Source organism: Mytilus galloprovincialis, chromosome 11 (genome assembly GCF_965363235.1).
Source record: "Mytilus galloprovincialis chromosome 11, xbMytGall1.hap1.1, whole genome shotgun sequence".
NCBI lineage: Eukaryota > Metazoa > Mollusca > Bivalvia > Mytilida > Mytilidae > Mytilus > Mytilus galloprovincialis.
In genome coordinates, this window is record NC_134848.1 from 59995727 (window position 1) to 60013047 (window position 17321).

At 30.8% G+C, this 17321-nt stretch overlaps 1 protein-coding gene across 1 annotated transcript; it reads right to left on the minus strand.

Annotated features, from left to right (window-relative positions):
* Positions 1-1059: 1059 nt before the first annotated feature.
* LOC143052505 (uncharacterized) lies at positions 1060-13368 on the minus strand. The gene is made up of 7 exons (XM_076225552.1): positions 13308-13368; positions 12496-12783; positions 10927-11184; positions 8930-9187; positions 6788-7060; positions 5192-5527; positions 1060-4274 (listed from the first exon to the last, which is right to left on the minus strand). The coding sequence occupies exons 2-7, from the start codon at positions 12752-12754 to the stop codon at positions 3652-3654; spliced, it is 2007 nt and encodes a 668-aa protein (XP_076081667.1). The 5' UTR covers positions 12755-12783; positions 13308-13368; the 3' UTR covers positions 1060-3651.
* Between the last annotated feature and the right edge of the window lie 3953 nt (positions 13369-17321).

The window sequence follows — 17321 nt, forward strand, 5'->3', positions numbered from 1 at the left end:
TAATAGCTGATGAAAGGTCATTGACCCAAATTTTAGAAGATTCATAATTTTCTTTCTTTTGTTTTGGGACCAAAATGAAACCAATGCAAACATGAGGTAAAAGTCCGAATCAGCCTTTTCCCACCATATCTTAAATCTCATATATCTCGAAAAGGATTTCAATAACCTATCAATATTTTAGCTTATTTTTATCCTTACATATTGCTCTACAAGCTTATAGTATCTATTTTAAATTCTTGATTTATTTATTTTCACCTAACCACACCTAAGTACATCCTTAAGATATATGTTTTGATCATTTTTAAAGATATCTTATGTGATATATCAGTAAAATTTTGGAAACCACAATATCAATTCGGATAGTAAAGAAAAAGTAAAATCACAAAAATACTGAACTCAGAGGAATATCAATTCGGAAAGTCCATAATCACATGGCAAAATCAAATAACAAAACGCATCAAAAACGAATGGACAAGAACTGTCATATTCCTGACTTGGTACAGGCATGTTCAAATGTAGAAAATGGTGAATTGAACCTGGTTTTATAGCTAGGTAAACCTCTCACTTGTATGACAGTCGTATCACATTCCATTATATTGTCACCGATGCTTGAACAAAACAAACAGACATAATGTTTGAATAATTGACATACAGTAAAACAATATTCATTGTAGTTTGCTTGTTAGTCTGATAAGAGCATTATACGAGAAAATATAGCTACAGCATGTCTGATAACCAGCAACATATATACATAAAAAGAATGTGTCCATAGTACACGGATGCACTTGCACTATCATTTTCTATGTTCAGTGGACTGTGAAATTGGGGTCAAACTTATAATTTGGACTTATAATTACAAAGATCATATCATAGGGAACATGTGTACTAAGTTTCAAGTTGATGTAACTTCAACGTTATCAAAAACTACCTTGACCAAAAACTTTAACCTGAAGCGAACGGACGCACAGACGGACGAACGAAAGAACGAACGGAGGCACAGACCAGAAAACATAATGCCCCTCCACTATCGTAGGTGGGGCATAAAAACTAATAATGAATCAAAACAAATTGTCTACATAAATTTGTTTATACAGTCAAATAACACTTTATATAGATATAGGTAAATGCGGTGTCAGTGCCAATGAGACACTTCTCCATCTAAATAACAATTTATAAAAAAAGTAAACCATTATAGGTCAATGTACGGCCTTCAAGATGGAGCCTTGGTTCACACCTACAAACAAGCTATAAAGGGCCCCAACACAAGTGTAAAACCATTTAAACGGCAAAACCAACGGTCGAATCAATATAAAATTTAAAAAAAAAAACGAGAAACTAGAAACACGTATAAATTACATAAACAAACGACAGCTACTGTACATCAGATTCCTGACTTAGTACAGGTGCAAACATTTGCAGCGGGAATAAAAGTTTTAATGTATTCAAACCTTCTCCCTTTTAATACATATTTGAGTACTATATCCATTTCTTTGGGAAATACAATTGTGCATTACCTTCCGAGTAGTGTTTTTCCTTAATTAACTTTTACAACAATTATATCACAACGTTCAGTCCTAAAATTTTGATATTGATAACAGTTCTCACAAAGAAAAAAACATCACATTTCATCGAAATCAAATAATCAATTCTCTAACAAGTTAATATTAAGATATATTACACATTGATTGTCACAAGAAACAAATCAATACGAATACGGATGTCACATATCATACGAAATATGATAAGCCTGTAAATTGAAGGACAGGTAATTTTAGCCTTCATCTCTTCACCTTGTTCTCTTAATCATTTCAATAAAAGAAACAGTTATAAAGATAACAATAATAATCAGTAGAGAAAACAATTACATCTTTATAAAACAAAGATCACCATATAACTATCAATATACAAAAAAAATCGCTTAAGGAGGCTCGAGGGCCCTTTATATCTAAAATTTCCGAAAAATGAAAACATTTTTTTTTTCATTATAAAGGAGTAATAAGGCAAGGACCCATTTTGACCTCAAATTTCAGGTTTATCTTATAAAAGATTATGTACACCTTTTAAACACTTAAGTATCTACTTCAGTCGATTCAATTAATTTGAGTGAAAGATTTGAACTGATTTAGTCATTTCAGACGCTCATATTCAAGCCAAAATATGAAAAATCTATCAAATATACCATACTATGCCACTTTTCAGATAGTTTTTGTCAAAAATGAAAGTGGCCACATCCGTGTTCACCCTCACTCTTTATATATGTTATGTATTATCATCAAATACAACTTACGTTTAAATATTAAGAATGAACACAAATGCGGCCACTTCAATTTAAGATGAAAACCGTCCCAAATTTAACGCAAAAGCTAATATTGTGAAGATTTCTGTAATTTAGCAGGTCTTAATGATGCTGGTACCCGATATATGTGCATTGTATTGTAAAAAATTATCCCATATTTATGTAGCAGAAGTATTCTACTTTTCAATAAATATCTATAAGTTTACATTATAACAATTTCGTTAAACTTATCAATTTTGGGGGCATAAAGAGGTCTTACTTCATCTACCTTTTATTTATTACAATTAATAATTAAATTAATTGTTACTTCATGACATGTTACAAAACTCAACAACAAAATCGATTCGTTTTGGTCCCAGATTTCTTTTAGAATTTTAATATCAAGGTAAAAGCTCCAATTATCTCCCTTTGATACAAAAGTGCCATATTTTAGCATTAAAATTGAAAAAAAATAAATCACAAATTTTATTTTATTTTTTAAATTGAAAAAAATATGAAATATCTTTTTTTAACTCATCGGTGACCTATTTCATTTACTATTATTTTCAAATAAGCTGTACTTAAACTAAACAATTTAAAAAAATTATGCGATTTCTGTAATTTAATTCTATTTTTTCCGATGTTACCTTTATTTCTCCTTTTCCTGAAAAAAAGTACATTAACCCAAATGCATGCTTCCTTTGAAGGAAGATTTTGAACTGTGAGGAACGGTGACCCCAATTTTTTAATTCTATTTTTCTACGAAGTTTATGATAAAGTTCATTTAAAGAATAAAATGGCGAAATCCTATATTAAAAAAAAAAAATCGAGTTATACCCGCGACCCCCCTTAACAATATAATTCTGATAAAAAAAAGTTTCTGAATAGAGGCTTTTTTTCGAGGAGTGTGAATTTGCTTTTATTTTTTGCGGATAGAGAAAATCGCCAAAATGAATTCAGCTAATTTAAAAACGCACATGCAACAGTTTTGATAAAAGTTTTAGATTCGCCAAAATAATAACCACAAAAGTATTCCGTATGATTTTCGATTAAAATTGCAAAATTTTACACCCGCAAAAATAACCTGCTATACGGCATAATGGAGGTATAAAATTAACACTACTTTAAACACTGTCTTTCGAATTCTCTGAAAGCAAAATCAAAGTACATGTGTTGAATATTCTAATATTGAAAGCACGTCGGCAAACACTGTATTTGGAAACAAGTTGACTACGACAATATCATGAACATTGTAGCAATGTCATTTCTTTTTTTGCAAACTGTATTTCAAATTTGCGTCTGAAAATCCATTTCAATGTGCACAAAAATTAAAGATTATTGTTAGTTGTGTCATTTGAGTAGCTTGTTTCAAGTCTTTAATCTTCACTTTGATTAGATTCAGTTAATGAAATACTGTTATTTCTTTCTCCCGTAATACCAATGTACAGATGGCTTTCTGGACGATCGAGGATTACTGTTTGGTAAGCGTGTTCATATCCATCTCCAACGTTGCATACCATAACACTATTTGATACTTCACTGTCAGAGTCATAACTTACTTGACTCTTTTGGTCACTTGATACTTCTTTGTCCATGTTTGGTATGAAAGGGAAAGGTATTGGCGATAAATCGTTTAAAAGATTCGTGTCATCCAACTCACTTTGTGATAAACTTTTATTTATAAACTCTTTATTGCATGAAATTGCATTATCGTCAGTTGAAATACCAACTGCTCGTAGTTGTGTTTGATTCGGATCTGTATTATCGTTGTTAGAGTTTGTTGAATGTAAGTTGCTGGCAGCAAAGTTTGTTATTGACCCACATTCATCATAAATATGATAATTAGAGTCTTCATGCACATTAACGCGTTTTTGAACTCTATGCTTTACGTGATTTATACAGAAGCCGGCAATCCCAATGACCAAACTTAATAGAACCGCACCTACGATGTAAAGTGTGACTAGATGCGTATTCTTCTCTTGATTAATTACACGTTCGTCTACAATGGATACATTTCTATTATTATTTTGGTATTTATATTCAGTTCTAGCATTTCATAATTATGTAAATTAAATGACCAAATAGAAAAATGCCGCTGGTCAAAGTAGTATTAATTTTGTTTATACTTTCGTACAACACATTTGTTTAAAGGTATGTGTATGATATTGTTGTTTCTCTTCGTAAAATCATAGATCGTCATCGTTTCCAGCAATCAATTAAGAGAACAAGTATTCGAGTAATGATCGGTTTTATCATAATTACGACTACCATTGTAATTTCATGTTTGGTATTGTTTTATTGCTGATGCATATTAAGACAGAATGTTAATCAGAATTGCATATCATCAAAGAGATGCTTCATACTTCTATTACTTAAACACAACTTGTTGGACTGTAGAATGACAATTGTATATACTATCTATGGCATATGTTTTAATATAAGAAAATTAATTGTAACATAAAAATAACAATGAGCATTGCAAAAAAGAAGTATTTAGACGTTCTGTTCAACTCAACATGAAACTAAAATAGCATCAGTGAGGACAATTCACATGAAAATTGTCAATAGCCAAACAAGAGTTCACAAATTACTACAAACTCATAAAATATCAGCTCTACGCAGTTCCTCACAAAACGTTGATTAGCAGTTCCTAATTTCGAAAGAACATCCGTATAGTTTCAAATATTTTATGAGACAGTCATATTCGGCATAGAAATCCTATTGAGAACGAAAACGATGGTGACGCTGTTTACATGGCTAAATTTGAGTAACAGATATTCCGTATAGGTCATGATTGTACCTGATAAAGGTTTTACGAATCAGATTGACGTTAAGTAAAAGTTGTACATTAATATTTTTTTAACAATCACAATATATCAATTACTCTAAAGTGTCTTATTCTTAGTTTCTACCCACCTTTCCTTATGATTTCAAAATTAAAATTGCTTGCGCCAAGACGATTCGTTATCGTGATACAATAGGCTTGAAAATCATCTTTGTCTACTAGCTCACTTTCAATCAAAATATCATAACCTTGGATTCCATTTGAGTTGTCATATTCACTGTATAACAAGATATCTTTCAAAGTGTATTTTGTTATTTTAACTTTTTTGTCATCCATATGTCCTATTTTTTCCAGGAATATTTCTTCAACAGCAGGATAGCTGTAGACTTGAAATGACATCGTCATTGATGATTTTCTCTTTTTTCCAACCTTAACATATCTATTTTGTTTTGCAAAAACAGGTGGACCTTATAAAAATATATATAAACATTTTGTTAATACATATATATTAATATGAAAATTAACAGACTTAAATATTTATTCCTGTTTGTGTTGTTTTAGATATTGAAGACTATCCGCCAGCAATCAAATTCGGTGGGATGTCTTAGTTGAGTTTACGATAGTGAAGAGGCATTATGTTTTCTGGTATGTGCTTCCGTTCGTTTGTCCGTTCGTCTGTTCGTTCGTTCGTCTGTCCCGCTTCAGTTAAAAGTTTTTGGTCAAGGTAGTATTTTATGAAGTTGAAGCCAAATCAACCTGAAACTTAGCACACATATTCTCTATGATATCGTCTTTCTAATTTTAATGCCAAATTAGATTTTTGACCCAAATGTCACGGTCCACTGAACATAGAAAATGATAGTGCGAGTGGGTCATTCATGAACTATGGACACATATTGTTTTGAATATAACGTCATCATGTAAGACAATATATTTCTGTGCAAAGAAAAGATCATTAAGCAATTGTTAGATGGTAAAATATAAATTAAACAAAATTAAGTGACTTAACTTGGTTGTCCTAAAGAAAAAAATGGTAAATGTGTATTCTTTTAAAATACAATGAATTGCTGAAAAGGGTTACAACTGGTATATGTACATCAAAATTAATTATGTCAGTGAGAAAAAAATTGACAGTTGCATTTGTGTACTCCAAGTACAACATGTACAATAACTTTCAATTTCTGACTAATCTACTCTAGACCAGAATAATTTCCTCGATCACGCTTTAAGCAAGAGTTTGTCTGTTATTATGAGATTGGATTATTGTATTTAATAATATTCATGACTCATGTTTAAATTTTTTTCTTAAGTCCACTCACATAAAAGAAAAATAACTATCCGTTACAGTTATTTAATAAGGAAGAAAACAAAATCTGTAAGAAACCAATGAACTAATAAAGGAGTGACCCTGGTGTGGTTAACAGGGTAAGCATCTCCAGTAATAGATTCATAGCTCGTCATGAAAATCCACACTTAATGAAAAATATCACAATCAGGAATAGGACTAATATATGAAATAATCAAATTTAAACTATTGATATATTCCAGAAACGTTAACTCAGTATGTACATTATTAATACCAATATCTTCATTTTGAACTGATCACAAAGTCGAATATGGATTTATATATCCCTGGCGTTGAAATGGTTGTTTTTGAGCATTACTACTGAGGCTTACTCAGTTTTGAACGCACACAATGTATACAGCGTAATTAATACCTTTCATACCTTCATAGTTCACATTTCTCGACCAAGTCTGTAGTATATTCCCATTGGTGTCTGGTATACCATTACAAACAACGCATCTAAATTTTCCATTTCTTTGGTACGGAAAAGGATCCGTGTCAAATGTGAATGTTTCATTAACCAAATTTACTGAATGGACAAGTTCGCCATGCTTAGATATTTGATCTAATCTGTAAACAGTATAAATTGCTGGGTTTCCATCGCACTCACACCCAATCGTTCCATTAGTGTAAAGAACTCTACCTGCAGGCGGATCTATAATTCGAGTTTAAATCTTATTTTGAAGAAATTTAGTTTTATTCTCTTTCCAAATTATATATATATATATATACTAAGCTTCAACAAAACCATTATAACGCTGTAAGAGAATAGGTTTGAAAGGTAGTCGTTTCGAAACGTGTTTATCTTGCATTTACTGAACACCAAGTATGTCTTATTCTCGATTTCGAAATACTGACTGAAAATAGAATTGCATATCGGAAAGTGCATGTCAGACACTCTTACCCTGTCGTTGCATATGTTTTTTTTATATTTGATTTGTATCCCCGATACACACAATGATTATAACTTTCAACAGCGATGGACAACTGCTTCCTTAATTCTAAGTTCGGGTCATGTTATGGGGGACGTGAATTCCATACCAAATCGCATTAAAAAAAAGCAATGCTTTTGATAATTGATTGCATAATGCCAAGCATGCGACATTCAAATGTTAAAGTAGCGAGTAACGCGTAAACAAAAAATTTCGTTTGTGTAATGTAATATGTCTTGCTCCTGCCTGATACCTCGTCGGTCATTTACAAATCATACCGCGTTTTGTTTGTTTGTAAATCGGTTTAGAAAACGCATCACGGTTACAAATGTTCAAACAACAGCTTAGATCCAGAGTAGGATAACATAATTATGAGTAAAATACAGATCAGGCAATTATTAACTACATGTATATTAGATTCTTAATATTCATATAAATACGTGTATGCTTGCACATCATATAACGAATACAACAAAACCACATCATATAAGAATACAAGCATATACTATTATGACACAACTCTTGATATAAAGATGTTTGCACATAATAAAAGAGGAGCTGTTCATCTTCTAAGGATATGTGCATATCATTTAAGGATTTTGCAAATAAACAAAAAGTATTTTTCCACATCATAAAAGTACATTTGCAAATCATATACATGATATAAGAACGTTTTCATATCATACGTATATAATCACATCATATAAGTATATATTCAAATCATATAAGTATATTTGCACGTCATATAAGTATATTTGCACATCACATAAGTATATTTGCACATCATGTTCGTATATATGCACACCATATACCTATGTGTGCATATCAAATAAGTATGTTTGCACATCATATAAGGATGTTAGCACATCATATAAGTATGGTTGCACATCATTTAATGATATTTGCACATCATATAAAGGTGTTTGCACATCATATAAAGGTAAATGCACATACCAAGACAGTGTTGGCGTTCCATACAAATCATGGGTCTACCTTTTGCTTACATAGATCTGACAACCATCAATTTTACCTTGAAGTTTTCTTTTTGTCATTTGTACTTAAGCCTATGGAATTTTTACTTTGAAAATGTGGTTCAATATGCTAAAAACTCGACGATCCAAAAGAGTCTTCGAGACATTAATTGAAATGAATCGATGTCAGATACTTGTAATTTTAGAAAACCTAGTAAACCAAGCGGAGGGCATATAGAGTAAAGAGTATACAAGTTCGAATTGTGATATTAATTTAAAATTGTAAAAATTTAAATTGCCTTTTTTGCAGAAAAAAACTTCACAATTATTCAGAATCTATATATACATGTTCTGTACCATGTCAGGAATATGACAGTTCTTGTTCATTCGTTTTTTATGTGTTTTGTTATTTGATTTTGCCATGTGATTATGGACTTTCCGAATTGATTTTCCTCTAAGTTCAGTACTTTTGAGATTTTACTTTTTACATCACTGGTTGAATATGTGAATATCCAGCAGAAGGATTAAAAAACGCCCGTCGTGTATTAAAACAGAAAAAATAATGTTCTTGGTCATTATTTACTGATGAAAAAATAATTCGTCATTATCGTACATACTTACACCTTATATCTAATTTAACTGCAATCATTATTGACGAGTGCGTACTAGCCATACATTCATATTTTGACAGATGATCTGTGCGAACGGGTATAAAAGAATATCTCACAGTTTTCTTATCACCAACAGTTCTAACCGTTCCATTTGATTCTAACATCAAAGTAAGGTCTTGTAATGTGTCAGAGAAACAACTGATGTCCATTTCTATACCTTCCTGTCCAATTATTGTATTTTCATCTGATTGGTTAATGAACCGTAGTTCTGAAATTATAGACAGTGCTTCTTCATACAGCTAACATCTGGTTAAAAATTGTTTTACGTTCTATGTATATATTGTCATAATTTTTACTTTCTATATGTGTTGTTGTTCTAAAAAGATGACAATAGCTTCCCGATTGTAATCTTCATTTTTATATGTACCAAATTCCAAATTCTTATCAAAATTTCCTTGATAGAGCGTATGTAATTACAAGGAAGCTTATTAACCAAGAGTTCCAAAATGTACCTAGCTGGTTGAACCTTTGGTAACTTTTGCCTATTCTATTTTATATACCTTCATGTTAGATAACAAGGATCGTGGTTATGAAAGTTGCAAACAGTTGTCAATTATTGTCCTTAGAAGAAGTGAATACCACAATTTTCAACCACAAAGGATTATTTTACAATGGAAGCAATTTCAAGTGAAATAGATATCTAGGGTTGACAATGTTTGACATTCACTGCTTCTACGGGGCAATGATGCTTTTAAAAGACGAGTTTCTGAAGTTGATGCTGTGTATGTCTCATGTATTGACACAACTAACGTGAAATTGACAATAGTGATAAAATATGTTTCCTCAATTAATAAACGTAAAATAAAGAAAAATAATATCTTAGTAATGGTTAAAGTCATAAGAAAAATGTGACCGGTGAAAAATAATGTTCTTTCAATACTTGAACCAATGCATACAAACATCATTAATTTAGTCTTCTGTGCACGAATTTATCATTTTTTCGTGTAAATTTCGTATAATCGTCAATTTTTTTTCAATCGGTCAGAGTTGTGAACATATGGCAGGTAATTAAAGTTCGTGTTTTGAAGCCGAAGTTTAACGATTGTCACATGTTTGTCAACAATCGACAAAAAATCAACATAAAAGCATGGAAATTGAGCACGTATTTAACATGTAAATTCAGATAATAGTTTATTTTAAGGACATCCATGCGTATTGTGATCACCGGATTTTTACGAGATGTGTCAAACTGAGGTCCTTTGTATACGGAAAATATGTCGGGGGAATTGCTTCCTGGAAATAAAGTAAACTTCTTCTAAATATGAATAAATTAAAGAATTTTCTTCAGAAAAAAAGTGTACATAAGTTTTATAATGAAAACTATCCATTGAGTTATAAAAAAGGCATATGCATTATTTGTTTTGATTTTATATTTTTTTCATATGAGTTTAACATGAATAAGTATTTAGATAAAAAGAAAGCTGTTTGCACACTTGTCATGTTTTTTCCTCAATGGATATCCCTGAGGTCATTAAGAAATAATAAGAGCACTGGTTAATTACAATACAAATACATTTCATTTGTATATTTTTTTATGTTTAACTATAACGGTGGCAATCAACATTACCTTGGTTTTGTTAAAAGTCTATGAAAAAGTTCTGAGCCAATTTTTTTTATTTATTTGATGTAAATTCAAATCATTGTTTTACTGAATTTTTATTGGTCAACACGCGAGAGTAGCAGTCTAAAATGTCTCTTGCTCAGTCATGGTAAGAGTAAATTATCTCCCTCGTATAAACCAACAAAAATCTGGCATTACAACCTAAAGTATATTAAAACTTTATTTTATTACAAACGTATAAACTGAACTGACAATTAATGAGGGATTCAAATAAGATAATAATCTAAATCAATTCGTTAGAAAACAAACGTTTTCTATAAAATAGTAATGGCAACTTAATTTATGTATAAATAAATGATTTCATCCTCAGACAGATTTTTACTTACTTACTACTTCCAGCTTTACTCTTCCAAACAATTCATGTAAATGACATTTAAAAAATCCTCCGTCTTCAAGGGTAACATTGTAAATTTGAAGATGTACATCAGTTGTAGAATCTCGAACTTTTAGAGAGTTTCCTATACTATAGTAGTCTTCATCAACTATGCTATGATAAACAGACACATCGATCGTAAATGTTAGTATTGGTGATGACCCCTCAATTGCACACACATATTCAATTGGACGAGATGAACAGGACATATCTATAATTGGAAATAAGAATATACATGTGTTTGTACAAATTTTATTTCTGTGCTACACAAACATCAAAGTATATCCACATACATTCAAACGTTTATATGGTTGTCTTAACAATATAATATGTCTTACAATTTCCTTGCAAATTACCGAGTTTATCATTCAGCTTATGAAGCAAAGGAAAGAAGTTTTAGATAAAGCTTCATACTATGTTAATTTCCATTTTCAGCTGACACAGTTAGGTATTATTTCATAATGTTTAAAGTAAATACATGAATTTTTTTTTCAGAAAACAAAGTTCTGTTTTATTTGCTTCTCCTTTTGCCGCTTTAAATATTTTCCCGTAAAAAGTCAGATACATCCCATGAATAGTCATACGTCATAGATAAAAAGAGAAATCGTCATTGATTTTTTTTTCAAATTTGTCTAATCATTTAGTACTTTTTGTAAATTTAGCCTCAAAAGGTCTTGTTTCCTAATAATACATATTCCCTTTTATTATATTCAACTTGTAAAAAATGTTTATATTTGTATTTAGCAAATGGAATTCTACGATTGAAAATATTTGCACATGCCTCTGTTGGTTATCAGGCCGTTGCAATTCCGAATGATTTGTAGATTTCGTCAAACAACATGTGCCATTAAGACATCATGCTCGTCTGATATGTTCATGTTCTTAATACCATCACATTTGGATTTACCTTGTAATTAAACAGATTATTCTTTCATACCATGATCTATGCTCATTTCTAGTCTGCAAATGATTTTATTTGTCAAGATCTCTATACCGAGCGACAGCGAGGTGTAAAATGTTGACAAATATAATACCTATACATGTTAAAATTAGCATAGAACATTACATAACAGATTTATATTGATTATAATAGGAAAATTAAGGACTGTTGTACTTCGAAGTGGACCTATAATACGCGTTCCAAAACCCTCCATTTTTATCAAACCGAAAAAATTCACGATACACAAATGATACATGTAAACTTACTCTAGGATGATTTAATTTTTTAATGTTCATGACGTCACGTTAACTGTAAATGACGTCATTTATTGATGTTGTATTTCATTGATTATTTTTTTTTAAACGAAGCAGTAAAAGTGCTGCGTGCAATTCATTCGTTATAAAGTTCACCACCAACCCCCTACTGACCATAGAGGCCTCACCCCATATACATTTACTAACCCTATATGAATCCGTAGTAGTAAGTAGCGAACAATACAACTTATATCATTTGGCAGTGATGGTTATAACATATCATTTTTGATCCCGTCATATAACACGTATGCACTTAATGATAACATACTTGATATTTTAAGCTCTGATACAGTTATTAAATTCCCATAATTCAACCAGTAAACTCCTTCGTCTCTTTCTGTTACATTTATAATTGGAAGTGTAAAATTGTTCACATGTAATATCGTGTCGTATGATTTTGGTTTCACCCTCCAAGGATTAATGAGATATGATAAACATATTTTCTGGTAACGTAAATCTCTCTGTGGAGTGATGACGTTAAATGTGAGATCCATCGTTGACCCTTCTAAAATGTAAACTGTGGTCATGGAATCTGCAAGTATGGCAATGGAGAAGGCTGAAATAATTTGAAAAAAAAATTATTTGAAAATGTTTATAAATGAAAATCATGATTAGGTATCCCTATTGTCGTTATAATAAGCCTTCCACATTATGTATTTTTTCTCATGTTGAATTGTCATGTTCATGTAAATATCGCTTTCTTGAAGCACGAATGTCATTTACTTTAACCTAGTTTTTGCACAGCTCAAGTTTACTACTTTGTTTTCATAATAAAAACACAACGCTTTTGTTTCAATACATAGATGCTGGTATTTCTTGTTTTGCAAATTGGATGATTTTCTATCAAGACATAGGGCAATGATAAATCAAATTTACGCAATGTTCACGAATGCAAACATAAAACGACACAGACTTACGACATATCCTAGTCTTCCCAAGTATTAGCATTGTGCAGTTTTTTCGATGCCGGTTTTTACGGTTTGAATAGTTTTTTCATCGTCTGTCGTTTTGTTTTCCATCGCGTTTTCAGTATGTGAACAGTTTATGGGATCAAAATGTCCGCTTCTATTTAGTTCTCACCTTGTGAAAATAACCAAACAAGAAACAGTTTCTCCAACACCTTAAATAAAATACATTGATTACATCATTAAAGGGTAAAGACGAAACTCATCAAAAACCTGATATAATACCGGTGCACTAGTAATAAAAAAAAACATAATTCAGATTCAAAGTCGGAGAGTATTATAAACGAAAAATCTCAATAAATTCCGAGCGTTCGATTGATTTTAACATTTAACATGTTTTATGAAAATTACTTATCGATAAGAAAGCTGTCAAGTAAAGGCTAGTGTACGTACCACAAAAGCATGAATATAATGCCTAAGTTAATTTCCTAGTACGATGTCCTGTTATTGTTAATAAATTGTATTTACATCGTTTGAACTCTGGTATATAGTAGTATAATTGGCAATCACACTACGTCTTCTTGATTTTTTATTATGTTACTATATATATAACACAAAGTTGAGATGGTGTTAAAGCAGATTGCTAGCCCGAGAAAACATCGTAAACCGCGGCGAAGCCAAAGTTGACAATGTTTTTTTGAGGGGTACCAATCGCTCTACCACCCTCTTAGCTATGTGTTATTTAATTTGTTATACTGAATGTCCTATCATTATTGCCTTTTACAGATGAATTTATTTAAAATTATGTTTCATGACGTCACGTACATAACAACGTTACAGGTATTATTATAGAATTTGAGCCAAAATGTAGAACTTAAGCATTGGTTTTAATAACTTGATGTAAATTCAATTCATTGTCCTTTAAATCATAGATTTTTGATTGGTCTAAACGAGAGGGTGATATTAAGCAAAAATGGCACCCGCACAGTCATGTGATAGAGTAAATTAACACTTTCGTATCAGCCAATGAAAATTTGGTATTTTAAAGTGAGGTACAAATGTATAATAAATGTATATGTTAGCGGCAATAAGTGAAATAATGCATTAAGGAGGCTCGCGGGTATAAGATTTTCAGAAAAAAATTAAACATTAAATTTTCATTACAAATTTTATTTATTACCTTAAGTAGTTGTTACTTTATCACGTGGTACAAAAATCATTTTAAAAAATCAATTCGTGTTGGCCCTAGCGGACTTTTAAAATGTAGATATCACTTAAAAAGCTCCAAATTATCTCCCTTTGGTGCAAAAATGCCATTTTTTGGCATTAAAATTGAAATATCTTTTTTAACTCATCGGTGACCTATATTTTTTATTGTTGTTTTCGAATAAGCTGTACATAAATTAGATAATTATAAAATTTTAGCGATTTCTGTAATTTAGTTCTTTTTTTATTTCGATATTACCGCTATTTCTCCTATTAGTTCAACAGAAAAAAAGAACATTAACAAAAATGTATGCTTCTTTCGAAAGCAGATTGTGAGCGTAAATGAACGGCGACCCCTTTTTTTTATTTCATTTTTCTATTAAGTATAAGATAAAGTTCATTTATAGAAAAATATAGAGAAATCCTATATTAAATAAAAAAAATCTTTTAGACCCGCGAGCCGCCTTAAGCTTTAATCCTAGGCATTAAATCATTGGGCATTAAGCTAATTTCCTGACATCTGATGATGATTATTCAAGATATCTCCAAACATATTTTAAGGCAATAAGCATGTTAAGTGAGCTCTGGAATCTATGTATATTCGGTAATTTATTTTTGACATAAAGCAGTTTCTTGATTATATTCCTAATAATAATATACATGTATATTCATTTGACAAATTTTAGTATTTTTCATATTCCAAACCCAGTTTACCCATACTTTTTTGTGGTATTAAAAAATAAAAAAAGATTTAAAAAAAAAACCGGATTCTATCCAATACAATACTTGAGGGGATTAGATTCTACATAAAAATTATAATTTTGAAAATGTTGACACTTCACAAGTTGAGATGGTTTGACCTTGTCATAAGTAAACAAAGGTAAGATATGTTTTTTGCTGAAACCATTTTTCCTATATTTTTTTCTATTGGATATACGTAAATTTTCTTTGTTTAAAATTTTGTTAAATACCCTCAGGCCATTTTGTCTTTTTCAATTTTTGATATGTTGTTTAGCATAAAGCTATCAATGACTATTGAGGAAAAATTTCTAGAATTTTTTGCGGTCTTATTTCGAATCAAGGAAAACAACCAATACAACTGCAAATGAAATAAAACAAGAGACAGTGCAAAATTCAATGCCACAGTTCCACAAATCGTGAAAACAAACCATTTAAACACAAATTTCTATCAAGTTTCATATTTTTAAAGTATTATTTGATGAGTTTTTAAAAATATGTTTTATCATTCCATTAGCATGATTAGATGTTATTTTAAACTTCAGTTCTCATATTGTTATTTTTAAACAATTTTTATTTATTTAAATGAGTAAATGTCTTGCATTTTCTCGCAATTATATTTTAAGCTTAAATCCTAGGATGAAAGAAAAGACCAACATCATATAGGCAATAGACTTATTTCGTAGGCATAAGCCTATTGTCTCAGATTTAAACTAAATGCCTAACTTCGATTATTGTCGCTAACATATATATAAGACAAAACCTTAGGTCGTTGAATTTTATAGCAGCACCAGCCAAAACGGTTTTATCAATTACGGTTCTAATTGTTTTATAAGTGTTGCGTGTTATTTCAAGGAGTCCGAAAGGGAGACCTAAAAAACTGATTGGTTGAGACATATATTGTTATAGTTCATTGCTCAAACTCACAAAGAGCTGTTTAAAAGAAATTATTCCTTTAGCTGAGAATGTGAGCTAAATAAGTTGCATTCGTTTTAAAGTTTGTAAATTTACCACAAGACATTCATGCAGAAATCATACATAACATTTTTGAATCGCGTGCAATCTTCTCTGTAGAGTGTTCCAGTGTTGTTTCTGTCATTACCAAATCTGCATTTACATCTTTCCATGAACAAAACAATGACTCATTGGATTTGCAAGAAAACGTTATGAACAGAATATACCGACATGTTCAACCAAATAGAACCAACATGTACGATAAGATAGATGAAATTAGGATGCAATAATTTGAAAATATATTGCAAATGAAAAAAATGAAACTTCGAAAACAAAAATATAAACCTACCATTCTGAATGTCATTTTGAATACTGCATGTACTTAAATATTTCCTTGTTTTATGTTAGATTATATTACATTTTATTACATCATACTAAGGTAACAATAGTTTCATATTTCCGTTGTTTGATATTCGAGATAGTATTCGTAATTGCTCGACATAATAGGAAGTTACAATTACATATATGACAAAATGTAAAGCATCTATTCAATTTTGAATAATGCTATGACTTTAAATTAAGGGCGACACAAATTTCATCAAAAGGTGTGATACCACCAAATCTTATTACGTCGAATCCGGTTGCATACGAAAAAGAGTTGAAACAATATTTCAATCAATTTGACAGATGTATGAAAATAATTCTGAGTCAAACACATATCTTTAGTGAACACTGTTCTTTTTTTTTATTGTTTGGTGTTTTTTAAAAGAATATTTTTGAAACTTGAGGCTATATAGTTACTCAAACTTGTGCACAGAAAAAGGGTGAAAACCGTATCTTATCGAAAGGAATAAGGTTGTGTGTGCTTATCTCAATGAAATTCATAGACACACACGTTTTCATCAAAGTGAGAGGTTAAGTGCTTTACAACCAGGTTTAATCCACCATTTTTGCATTTGTAAATGCCTGTACGAAGTCAAGAATATGACAGTTCTTGTCCATTCGTTTTCCTTGTGATTTTGTCGTTTGATTTTGCCATGTGATTATGTATTTTTGGGATTACTTTTTTTCTATATCTATGATAATTTTACAGGGTTACTTGGAGCTATTGGATCGGGGTTTTTGATCTGTGTCAGTTTTCGTAGACCAATCCTCTCAACTTTTACTTTAACTGTGAAATTACTGAACCTGACTGATTACCGGATATATATACCTAAATAACAAATGCTTGTCACATCCCCTCCCTGTCAACGCGACTGCTATCGGTCATTCCTGATTGCTTCAGTTTTTA

Coding starts and splice junctions, on each gene's coding strand:
- LOC143052505 (XM_076225552.1), bottom strand. CDS start 12,754: ATGACCACAGTTTACATTTTAGAAGGGTCAACGATGGATCTCACATTT. Junction 9,188..10,926: donor AGTAAAGCTGGAAGTAGTAA/GTAAGTAAAAAT, acceptor CTATAATTTCAG/AACTACGGTTCATTAACCAA. Junction 5,528..6,787: donor GAGAAATGTGAACTATGAAG/GTATGAAAGGTA, acceptor TATTTTTATAAG/GTCCACCTGTTTTTGCAAAA.